Raw genomic sequence first — 12,262 nt, 5'->3', positions numbered from 1 at the left:
GCAGAAGGCAAGTCTTGCAGGCTTCAAACCTTCCACATCAGCAAATTGTCTGACAAGTGCCTTCCCTGACGTCTTGTCAAAGAAATGCCAATGTAAGGAAGTGGGGTCGGTGTTCTCTCATATGTGGAGGTGCCCAACTTCTGCATTAGATTCAAGACCAGCTCATCTACCACCCGTTTCCTTTCCCCCAACCCCTCGGGCCCAGACCAACCCACTTTTTCCCCCCATCTTCACTGCCCTCCAGTTCCTGTTTTGCCATCATGCAACCACAGCACAGGTGCCTCAGCCCCACAGCAGGTGCACATGCAAAGCAGTTCCTGTGACGGGAGGGGGAAATGAACCGTTCTCCCATCTTATCACAACCAAATTTGTATTTCTGTTACATGATATCCACAGACACATCACAGAGAGAGGAACCGGGGTGAGCTGCTCTCCATGACCTCCCTCCAAGAGATCCGATGGCCCCTTTGCAAGTCTCTGCTCTTTAAGAGTCGAAGTCTTTAAGAGCACCCTCAGACAATATCACACACGGTGCTGCAGTCGCCAGTGATGGACGCAGTGGGCCCACCTACCCTGGGCCCTGCATCAGAGCAGGGAGCTGAAAGGAACCAGGGTTTGCATCAACCAGTTGCTCCTCTGATGACAACTGTGACCATCATCAATGTACTTCTACAGTGAACATCGGGCCCTCTGGAAACCTCAAGGTACCTTCTTGGTACGGGGCTCCTCTCCTCCCCGTCTCTACACACGCACACCTGCACATATACAACATTATTCAGGTTTACTAGTGGCTTTACAAGCATTTACACACTCAATAAAGCATTCTTTTGCCTTGCAGTTGTGCCAGCTCTTTGTAAATCCTTAATACTCTTCCTTTAGAACCTGGAAGAGAATCAGGCCACCTCTACCAATACTGTTTGCTGTAGTTTATAGCTTACAACTCCTTAAAAAGACTTTCCTCCCTCTCCCCTAAACCTCTCCCCTTCTGAGTCATGCTCTGCACAATGCCTGAAGTCAGCACTTCACACAAACCAGCCAAAGCTGGTCTTTGGAAAAAGCGCAGACACATACATGCAGAGCAGGGAACAGCTACCAGCCAGGACCTGCAGGCCTGGCAAAGAGCAGAGCCAATATGCTGGTGACAGCACCAGCTAGAAACGCAGATCAAGAGAGAACACGGAGAAGCAGAGCAGCTCTCTGCTCTCCACCTCCCCCGAAGGCAAAGATCAGTGTTTGTGACAGTAACTCGTCACCTGGGAAACTTGTGCCAGGGGAGAGAAAGGCCTAGCACAGGCCTGTTTTGTCCTTTGCATTACTCTATTCTCAACCTACAGCTCTGGTAAGTGCGTCCTTTGGCCCTGGGAATGCCCCCCAAATCAGTTTTGCACTGATGTTATTCAAGGTCAGATGAGATTTCTACTTTCAGCATTGGTAGTACAATCCTCAGGAGGAAAGAGCTCCTACCAAAGGCCAGGAGCTACCCCAGGAATGTCTAATTTGATTCTCAAGTCTCATTCACATTTACTCTCTTTTTCTTCCTCCCTCCTCTCCAAAACAGCTCCAAGGCTCAGCACTGCTGTGAGGTCCCTGTTCCCTCTCACCCAGCCATAGCCTTTCAGACCGGATCTTTTCCATTCAAGGCTCAACACTTCAATTCACATCCCCATGCTCTCAGGTTCAACACCTCTGCTCTCTTACGGCCTTTCCATGAAGGCAATGCTCGCCCTGAGCACTGTACAAGATGTCACGGAAGAAGCCACACCGTTTTGGAAAGTCCCACAGGTTGGTTGAGGCAAGGCAGAAAAAAAAAAAAGTGCTTTGACATGTCACTGTGGCTGCCTTGATCCAAGGACAGGATTGTCCACAGAGATGATCAGCAGTGGGCTCAGAAATGACCCAGGGCAAACCAAAAGCAGTTCTCTTAGGCATTTGTCCTGAGTAACAACTATGGGTATTTTAAGGAAAAGACTAAGGAACACCTGTTTAAGTAATGGTTAAGATGTGGAGTTAAAACTCAACCTGAGTCAGTAAGGAATGCACTGCAGGTCCCGCTCTAGGGGCTGGAGGACAATAAGTAATTCAGCATCTGTCCTACTTCGCCACCTCGGACAAGAGGAGTCAGTGCTGGTCAGGCTGGGAATGTCCAGTTACTCCACCAAATCAGTCCCAAGAGCCCTGGCTAAGAGCCACCACACACATCCCTGAAAAGCCCTCCCAACTTTCCAATACTGCCCTGCCAATTCATTTGCCTGCACACACTGGCAGCAGCGAGGTCTAATCCCTGACCCAAGGCAACGGCAGCCCTGCAGAGGGGACCTCCTGGCCCAGTCCCGGCAGGGCACGGCAGCTGCCGAAGGGAATTGCTGCTCTCTAGGTCAGGACTGACACCAGGCCCACACAGGGCAGCTCGCACCCCGCTCCCCTGCGCCCTTTTACGCTCAGGCCGTGTCACCTGCTCTGATGGGACACAGATGCTGGCTGTGTTAGAAGGGTACATCAAAACCTTCGCTCTCCTCTATGCCTTCTTCACAAAGGGTAAGGGAATTCTTCCCCAACATGCAACCAGGGATCTCTTCCCTCACGCTAGCCACTTCACAGACGAGCTTTTCCCACCACCATCTCACATGCTTGAAACAGTGATCTAGGAGGTAACTGAGATTAAAGGGACACAGAGAAAGAGATGAGCAGTCTCAAGGGCCAGCCAGGAGAGGAGCCGCCCTGCTTGCTTCCTTTTGATCTCCGCAGAGAACACCACGGAGCTGCCCTTCTCTTTTGATGTGTCACCCTGCAGCTTGTTCTCTCGCAGGAGGGCAGGCCTGTTGCAGCATGACTGCGCCTGGATTTCAGCTGCTGGGGTAACAAAGCTGCATTTCAGCAGCTTCTATGCATTTCACAGACTTCAGAGTCTCTGGGTTGACCCAGGGGTGGAGGGGAACTGAGAAGGCCAAGGAGGGACACCACCCTCAGACTCAGCTCTAACTAAATCCTTGTCACTCACATAGAAGGCGCATAAATTGCTAGCGTAACAATAAAACAGAATTAATTACTATGGAATCATGAAGCACTCCACACCAGGGAACAGAGGAGAGGATCTGCAGTGCCATGTCTAATCTTCAGCCCACCACATATAACAGATGAAAGGGGCTTTAGTCAATTAGAAAGGCACTTACCTAAAGCTCATTCTGCTACGGAAACAGGAGTAAGATCCCTCCTTACCTTCCCTGCTTCACAGCAAGGTCCCCACACTACAGCAAAGGGGTTTAGAAAGCTCTACTGCTCTGAAAACGTTATCACTCAAAATAAAACCTCCTGCTCAGAGTCAAGCTGCTTTGTGAAGGATCCCAGGATGGAGTGGTTTTGTTGCAAGTCAGGATAGAAATCCAGGCAGCTGATAATAAGCATTTTATAAGCCTAATCTACAACTGATTAAACTCAGATTGTCTGGTCATAACAGATCAGGTCTGCATAGCATTTCAGACTCACTCAAGGGCTTATCACACCAGCTGTCAGGTTATGCTTCCCAGGGAAATAAAGAGTGCAGATCACAGGTCCAAGGAAAGGAGCAGCTCACCCAAGTTCTGTGGTGACAAGCCTAAGAAAGGAACCCACAGGGCCCAACCTAGAACGACAGCCTTTTAGACTTGAGCACCTTCAGTTCTTGTCAGAGCATTATAAGCATATCCCGACCCCAGATCATGACCCCAAACTTTCTTCTTCAAACTCAAGACCCCTTGGGCATCCAAACCTAGTGTGTGACCCAGATCTAAGGTAACAAGGACACTCCCACATCATTAAATCCAAGAAACTCAAGCTTGAGCTGATAAAAGAATGGTGGCAAAGCTTCTGCCCGTAATACTCCAAGGGATTTTTGTGCAAAGGCCTGTGGGAAACCAAACCTCCTGTCCACATTAGCACAAGCGAATCCAATGAGAACACTGAGGTGCCTGTAATGAAACCCTGAAGACTAAAGAAGAGGCAGGACAAACTTCCCACATGGCATTTATCTATTTATCAACTTCTCCATTACGTCCAGAGAGACTGCGCCTAAACCTGGGACACTTGAGGAGACCGTTCTCACCCAGACATCAAACTTAAGCGTACATGGGTAAGCTGCACCCATTTCCATAACCAACAGGGCAGCTAATGCTGCTGGGAACAGCTCATCTGTTTGATCCCCTCTGACCTCCCCAACCCACCAAACACTCCTCATTTGCGACAAGGCCGAACAGCAGCAGCCTTCAGCACACGTCCAGAGCGAACCTCAGACTCACACCTCGGATTTGTGGTTGTTTTTCCCACCAAGCACCCCCAACTCTGCCAAAAGGGCTCTGTTTCCTCACACCACCAGCTCACCCAACAAATCAAAACTTTGCAAGAGAACTGGCTCACACCTGGTAGAGAAAAGACATCATGTGTTTGGTTTGTGGCTGTTTTTTTCTCAGGTTTCCACGCTGCCAGAAACAGATGCCCGTATTTCCATGGGCTGACACCTCTCACTTTTCTCCTTTAATTCACAGGCAGCAAAGTGCCAGGAAGAACAAGAATAAACTTGCCCTCAGCTGAGCAAAGGAAATCCGAAAATCTGCAGCTTCTGCCGTACAAGCTTGTAGTGACAAGCTGATGGTTTCCCAGCTAGAGGAAGCTGCTATGGGAGCAGACATGTTCCTGCCAACTCTCAGTTCCTAAACTTGATTCCTCCACTCTTGGGCTGGTCACACGTTCTGGGGAAAGTTGAATTAAACCATTTTTTAAACCATGTCACCATTTAGAAATGCTGATGAACAGCGTCTGCAAGGCTGTCAATACATATATGCGTAAGAAGGAAAGCAGACAGCGGGGAGATAGGTGCTTACAACAGCCTTTTGCTCTGGCAGCTGTCAACGTTAAACTGATAAAATTACTGCTGTTGCACCATATTTATGCACTAAACTTTCCCCCACTGAGCACATCCCTTGTACTCATCCAGCACAAGAATCTAGGAAACAGCAAACTGCCTCTTAGCATAAGCAAGAGTTAAAATTAAGAAAAATAATAAAAAAAAAATACTAAAAAAGGACCTCTCATTGACTCCATCTAAATCTTACTTCCTACAGAGGCTGGAAGCAACTGCAGAAACATCCAGAAACTGGAACCTCCAAGTTCTCAGCCCCAGCTTTGATGCTAGCTTACGCAGGACTAGATGCTTCACCTCTTCTGCCTAGATTTTTCCATCCAAGGAAGGGGGATAATTAGCTGCAACTTGCTACACAGCAGTGGCATGAAACTTAATTAGTCAGAGCACTTTGAAGGTATGGTACCTAATTAATATCTGCAATGGCTGCAGTGATTATTATGAACAATGGCATAGCTCACAGCTGATGATACAGCTCAGCTCATCAGTATTTTTCATTCTCAAAAGTGCTGTGCAAACACACAGCCAATATTCCACATCAGAAATCCCCACAGTGGTGGGTGGTTATCAGCCTCATTTGGTGGATGGAAAAATTGAGGCAAGGTCTGATGGAGCCCAGCAACAATCACAAACCACAGAGCACGGGAACTCCTCACTTGCTGCCGGGATGGAACGGGGCAGCAGTTTCACAGTCCCATCACAGTACCCTGCAACCTTTTGGGTCTGTTTGGAAATGCTCAGCTATACGTGCTCTGTGCAGGTGTGGAATTTGGCGTGCTCCCGTAAGCGACCATAGGGTTGGAGCTCTGAGAGGGGGAAAAAGCGAGCAGCATCTCTTAACTAACACAAATAATGTGGCACATAGGAAGCGAGTCATGACAGCTATGGGACCTACGCACCAGCACAACCCGATGCCACGGGCTCCCAGCTGAGCAGTGGGAGCACAGAACCTCCCCCCACACACCCAGGGAAGCTGCATCTCCCTGGTTTTAGCAGCAGCAACCACCACCAGGTTGGCCCCATCCCTGGATCACGGAGGAGAGGAGCGAGCAGTACTTTCAGCACAGAGGCCTCCACACCTTCCCGGAGCTCAGGTACTCCAAGCCCTGCCAGGGTAACCGCCCCCAGGACCCACACAAGGAAGGGGCATCCTCATTTCACCAGCTGCACGATGAACAATTACCAACCAACTCTGCAAAGTGCTCTCAGCACAGGAAGAGGAAGTGTCGGTTTTAACCCTCATCTTTACTTTCATTCTGCCCTGCCTTCAGGAGACCTGGGAACATATTTTAGCCACATTGCAAAATGCAGAGAGAGTAGAATATATATAAAAAAAAAATTCTCCAGAGCCTTACACTAGCACTGCAGTTGAGATCCAAAGGCTCTCTTCTATCGCTGTGTCATGGAGCTCGGTTCCCACCTGTCTCATCTCCCAACAGCCTCCGGGAGAGCAGAAGCAGTAAGCTGAAAAGAAAAGGAAAGATTTTTTTTTTTTTCTTTCTCTCCTGTCTGCTAAAGGACTGACTCCATTTTGAGCTCCTTAGTATCCCAAGAACTGCACAGAGATTTGTCTTGACATTATTCTGAGCTGTATATGTGGCAATATCCAAAGGACGAGAAACTAAACACACTGCTGTGCCAAAGCCAAACAGAGCTGATTTTGGAGCTCAGCCATTTCTGAGACAGTGGGACATACTGATATTAGCAGTTTAGTAGTACAGACTTGAGAGACAAATAAGAAGTCATTATACTGTTACACACACACTGGGCCAGTTTGCAGGTCTGTACACGGCCAGCCTATAAAGACTGCAAAAAAAGAAAAACAACCCACAATCTTTCAACAAGCAGCAGCCCAGAAGAATCCCCCAGGCAGATACTGATCTATCACTCAGTGTACAAAGAACGTAAAACAGGGTCTCTTTGAAGAGGAAGGTCATTCTAGATGGGTGCAGGGGACGTCTCCTGGGTGTAACTCTTTGGGTTGTCTACCTTCCTAGCAACTGTTCATAAAATTTTTCACAGGCAAGTGGGTAAATCCCCAGAGGAAAATGAAAGGCAAGAAACCCTATTCACCCCTTTAAACTTGAGCACTGAACAGATAAGTCCAGGTCTATTTTATAAATATTTCAAAGTTCAAAGAAAACAGCAACTAATATTGACACAACCCAACAGAAACATCCCAAGGGGGAAGACTGTAGGTTGCACGATACTCCAGTGCCACCAGCCGCACAGGACAGGAAAGAGCAGCTAAGCAGAACGAAAGGGGAGGCTGAGCTGCCTGGCAGCCCTGGGTGAGCCACCACCCCTCGAGTCAGCAGAGCTTAGTGTAGATTATAATGAATGCCAGACGAGGTGCTTAATTACCAAAGTGATAAATGTTCTATATAAACTGCAAGAGAGATCAGGCACTTGGGTGAACCCTCAGGAAAACACATGACAGATTGGTTCTCCCTTCACTCCCACAGGGATAGTGAAATCAGCCCAGACTTTAATGTCTTCTTTAAGAAAATTAACAACCACCACCACCAGGAAAGGCACATTTGTCTGCAGCTGAGAAGGCAGAGGAGCTCTCAGGAATCCTGGTGGGACTCCTAAATATTTTCTGTGCAGCAGAACACTGGAAGTTTCATTTATGTGAAGAGCCTCAAAGCCTTTCTGTGACTCTACTCAGTCCCTTTAAACACATGTACATACACACACGCTTTTTTCACAGGTCTGTCCATGGGTCCCAGCGGCTTTTCATCCAGAAGGCTGTGGCCAGGCAGCCAGAGCACTCACACGCTTCACTCTTTCATCTGAGCTCACTGTGGAGGAAATCAAAGCCTTTCCCACCACCCCCCTCCACTATCACTGCATGAGCAAACAACAAGGAAGTCCCAGTCAGGACAAAGTAAAATGCAATCAAAGTTCCTCTCTGCACCTGCACACAGGCTCACCTGGGCACAAGAACTGCTAGACAAGAGCAGCTCCCAGAGGAATGTCCTCCTGTCCTCTTCCTCTAGTGCTGAGCTCGCCTGACACAACATTTACAGCACCTACATGGGCTTCCCTCTCACTTCGCAGGAAGCAGCGGAACCCAGAGATTCCCAAGTCATCGGTTATCTCTCTCTCGGTGTCACAGTCTGCCCAAGTGAGGTTTTTAATCTGTTTAGACAACACTGTCGAAGTGTGACTCCTACTTACTATCAAAGCTAACAAAACCACTAGGTATGAACTAAAGCTAGTAGGGATATTAAAACAAGAACAGTGAAGTTAAAATATTTTGCTCAAGTTTTCTTTCTTTAGATTTTTTTCTTCAGAAAAATCTTTCTTTAGATTTTTACTGAAGAACACCCACAAAACCGACTCAGTGAAAGTTGTGCCAAGCTTGCCAAAGTTTCATTTAAGCCTGTAAACACAACAAAATTATAAACTCAGTTACCTGGGACTGCTTAGGTGTTGAAAACAACATGAACAAAAAGAAAGACTAAAAATCCCAACACAGTATTTAGGACAAAATTAAGTTATTTTTATTTCAAGGATATTATCACAAAAAGCACTCACACTGTTATACACTTAAATGAACCCATGCCCTACCACAGAAATCCCTCACTCCACAGGAAGATCACACCAGTGTCAAGCTCCAGGCAAGCCCCAAGGCAAAGGCACGTTGATCACAGCCTGAGCAGTGTCACAGAGTCACAGGATGGTTTGGGTGGGAAGGGACCTTCAAAGGCCATCGAGTCCAACCCCCCGCCATGAGCAGGGACATCTTCAACTCAATCAGGCTGCTCAGAACCCTGTCCATCCTGACCTTGAATGTTTCCAGGGATGGGGCATCCACCACCTCTCTGGGCAGCCTGTTGACCAGACACTCTCTGTAACAATCCAGCTCGTTCATAGCTGGTAAACGAGGTCATGTATTTTCCAAGAGCATTTTATACAGAAAACAGTGGAACAGTGAATCGCGTGGGTCAACAGAAATGTTCCCTTTCCTTGAAAAGCTCCAGGGAGAAAAAAAAAGGCATGTTCTCTCTTCTTTCAGGGAATACTCTTGGTACACATAGAAAGCACAGATGTAGCAACTTTGATTTCAAGAGCACTTTCTAGGAACAGCAATCTCAAAACCCACAAGGTAGGTTAAAACTGCCACCATATTTTGTGGATGGAAAAAAAAAAAAAAAAAACAAACCAGAATCACACAGACATTACTTGCCTCAAACTCCCTAGGGAGGTCAAGGTCTGGTCCCAGTAGGGATTTAGGAATTCCTACATCTGACTCTGTGAAGAGCAAACACCTCCTTGCCTCATGACCGCGAGAGGCCATTTGTCAGTCACTGCTCCTGTTCTGAAGACTCCCTGCCCTCGTGATTTGAGCTGTTTGATTTAAAAAGCAAGAGGCTTCTGTCCCAGCTGGTGCTCCCAAAGCAACACACTAGCTCCATGGCGCAGTCCTTCGTTAAGATCTGGGTTATCCTCGCGGCCATATCCCCGTTGATAGCAAGAGATCGGAAGTGATCAAAGTCATTTCTGCCCAGCTTCCGCAAGCGGCGCGCGGCGGCCCGGTAGCACTTCCACGGCTGAGGTTCGATCAGCAGGTACTGGCACAGAGAGGAGAGGAAGGACAGGAACTCCAGCAGGCCACTATCCCCATGATTCAGGTGGATCCACATGGTCACAGACATGCAAAAACCAATGTCAAAGGTGGAGCGGCCAAAACGGCCCAGGTAGGAGCTCAGGAACGGCTCCCTGGCACTGGAGTCCATGATGTCGAGGTTGGCAAAGGATATGGAAGCAGGAAAGGGACTGCACTGCTGAGCCCTCTCAATCAACACCGGGTCAATGTCACAGCACAGAAGGTTCAGATCCTTTCCAGCTGCAGGCTGGTCCAAGCTGCCTTCGCTCTCCTGAAGGCCAAGGAGATGCCTGTACAGAGCCACACTTAGCTCCTGCAGAAAGGAAAACAACAGGGGTTCACGGGGCCTGCGCTGCTTCGTTAGCACATCACCAAACACACAGGATCCCACTCTCAGCAGCGAGGTACAAGCACCAACTCAGCACTTGCTCTTGAAGTTCAGAGCAACAAGCTCACCAACAATCCTCCTTTCTGTAGCAAAAAGCATCACAGTAGCCCTGACTACCAGAAAGTCAACCAGAGATTGGAACTAAGCCTGTATTGTCCCACACTTGGGGGTTTGCTCCAAAAACTAGGGAAAAGATGAGTTTTAGTAACAGGAATCTTGCTGGATATCCCCAACCAACGTGGGGGTGAAAGCTTCACTGGCTTCCCTAGGTGAGCCTCAGAGCTCCCTAGTGACACTCAGAGCTATTTATAATGCCTAATTTAGAGTAATAAATGTCTTCTGCTGCTGCTAAAGTAAAAGACATTCCCTGACCATTCGATTGTAGCACAAGACAGTTAACATGAGAGCTTCCCTTCGAATTTCCTTTCACAGAGTGCACCACTGAGTGGAAAGCGTATTATTTTTTATTAAAGCAGACCGATGAAATTCCTGAGTGACACCGGCCCGAGCGTGCAGCCACACAGGCAGGCAGAGAGTGTCCTCTAGCGGTGAAGGGCTCTGCGCCTCAAGAGAACTGGACTGAGAACAGCTTTCCCTGACCTGTTTTACAAGTTCACCTGAAATAGGATCTAGAATGGTCCTTTAGAGAATGCCTTAGGCAGACTTTCAAACCTTCTGGCAGGGGGAAGAGAAACCCTAGAAACAGCAGTACTCTTGTCTCCAACCAGAACGCAACTTCATTCTGAATAAATAATTATTTCTAAGTTAATACATCGTTAAAGTTTCCACCAGAAAAAAAAAAAATTAAAAATCTTTAAACATAAACTTAAACACTGCACCAGCATGCATCACAGAGGCACAGATACTTCTGAATTACAACACAGCAAAGCTGCACACTGAGGAAAAGCCATGAGAAAAAAGTAGAACTAGGTAAAGAAAGAGAATGAATGAAAAATGGGAAGTTCTACGAGATTCACCAGCTCTCTCACAATATTTTCAAGAGCGTGTGACCAGGATTTTAGTTTTAAGTTCTGTCTCATGGTTAAATGATGTGATACTACACAATACACAACAGTTTCTAGCTTCAGGCTTGTCCAGCTCCCCCGCTCTCAGGGCAGCCCTACAGCAGTTCTCTGGTGCTCAGGACATGCAGCAACCCAGGGCACTGCAGGCTTAGGCCTCAGTGGGAAAGAGGACAGACCCACCAACACAGCTTCCTAACCAGCACAACCAGCTCTGCCCCACCCCTGCCTTCACCCCAACCTTCACCCTCCTCTCACAGGAGACCTGCGGAGGGGCTTCCCACACACCGACAATCTCCTGACCCCCACAAGTCTCACACTGCACCCAAGTCCTGCTTTCCCACAGGCTCATCCCTGCCACATGCTGCCACCCCAGTCCTGGCCATTCCAGGCTGTTCCATTCCTCCCCAGCCCCCCAGGTCAGCGCTCCCCCCAGCCTTCCCCACTGTTCCCCGGAGCTCCAGGCCACTGCCCCCACCTCATCTTCTCAGGCTGACCCATTCTTCCCCAACATCCCATGGGAGCGCCTCCCCCAACCTTCCCTCCAACACCACAGGACTGCTCCAGCCTTCCCACTCCGTCCCAGTGCCCCCAACACTCCCCACCAGTGCCTCCCCACCTTTCCCATCTGCCTCCCAACACCCCAAGTTCCTACCTCCCCCAGCCTCCTCCATTCACCTCACTACCTCAGGTCACTGCCTTTCCCAGTCTTCCCAGTTTGCCCCACTGCCCCCCTCCCAGGCCCTCACCTCCCCCAGTCTTCAGCCTGCCCCACCACCCTAGATCAGTGCCTTATCCTCAGTCTTTTCCATACACTGGACTGTTCCCCAATACTCCAGACAAGCGCCTCCCCAGTCCCACTGGGCCCCAATACCACAGACCAGTGTGAAACAAAGTGCTTCCCCTCATTCTTCCTCGCAGCCTCCCCCCAGACCTTCTCAGAGCCCCCCAAAACCCCAGACCAGTAGCTCCCCTCAATCTCACAGCCCCCAGTACTCCCGACCACTGCTTCTCCCCAAGTATTTCCAGTCCTCCCCACAGCCCAAACCCCCTCCCAGGGTCTCCCCCACCCCAGGAGCCCTCCAGCCCGCTGCTCCGCGGCTCCCCACCTCCCGCTGCCCGCCGAGGCGCCCTCTTACCCCCGAGTTGCACCCCACATCGAGCCCCAGCAGCGGGCGGGCCGCCGCGGGGAACAAACTCCGCAAGAGCCCGCCAGGCAGGAGGCTGACGCGGCCCTCGGGCGGGTGGAAGCGGGAATAATTAGGGAAGTTGCCGTAGGGAGCAGCGCCAGGCTCCAAAGCGGGAGACCCCTCACTCGTGGGCGCCGCCATTTTACCCTCAGCCCG

The 12,262-nt window shown here is 49.3% G+C and overlaps 1 protein-coding gene across 1 annotated transcript; it reads right to left on the bottom strand.

Annotated features, from left to right (window-relative positions):
- Positions 1–8,377: 8,377 nt before the first annotated feature.
- On the bottom strand, positions 8,378–12,262 carry BCDIN3D (BCDIN3 domain containing RNA methyltransferase). The gene is made up of 2 exons (XM_074853829.1): positions 12,056–12,262; positions 8,378–9,819 (listed from the first exon to the last, which is right to left on the bottom strand). Exons 1-2 carry the CDS (start codon positions 12,245–12,247, stop codon positions 9,205–9,207), a joined length of 807 nt encoding a protein of 268 aa, XP_074709930.1. The 5' UTR covers positions 12,248–12,262; the 3' UTR covers positions 8,378–9,204.

Source organism: Strix uralensis, chromosome 33 (genome assembly GCF_047716275.1).
Source record: "Strix uralensis isolate ZFMK-TIS-50842 chromosome 33, bStrUra1, whole genome shotgun sequence".
NCBI lineage: Eukaryota > Metazoa > Chordata > Aves > Strigiformes > Strigidae > Strix > Strix uralensis.
The sequence above is the reverse complement of the archived record's forward strand: the minus strand, read 5'-3'. Positions and strand labels throughout refer to the sequence as shown.

Excerpts from the sequence above, each read along its gene's own strand:
- BCDIN3D (XM_074853829.1), bottom strand. The coding sequence starts at position 12,247 with ATGGCGGCGCCCACGAGTGAGGGGTCTCCCGCTTTGGAGCCTGGCGCT. Across the intron at positions 9,820-12,055 it reads ATGTGGGGTGCAACTCGGGG|GAGCTAAGTGTGGCTCTGTA; the intron begins GTAAGAGGGCGC and ends TCCTTTCTGCAG.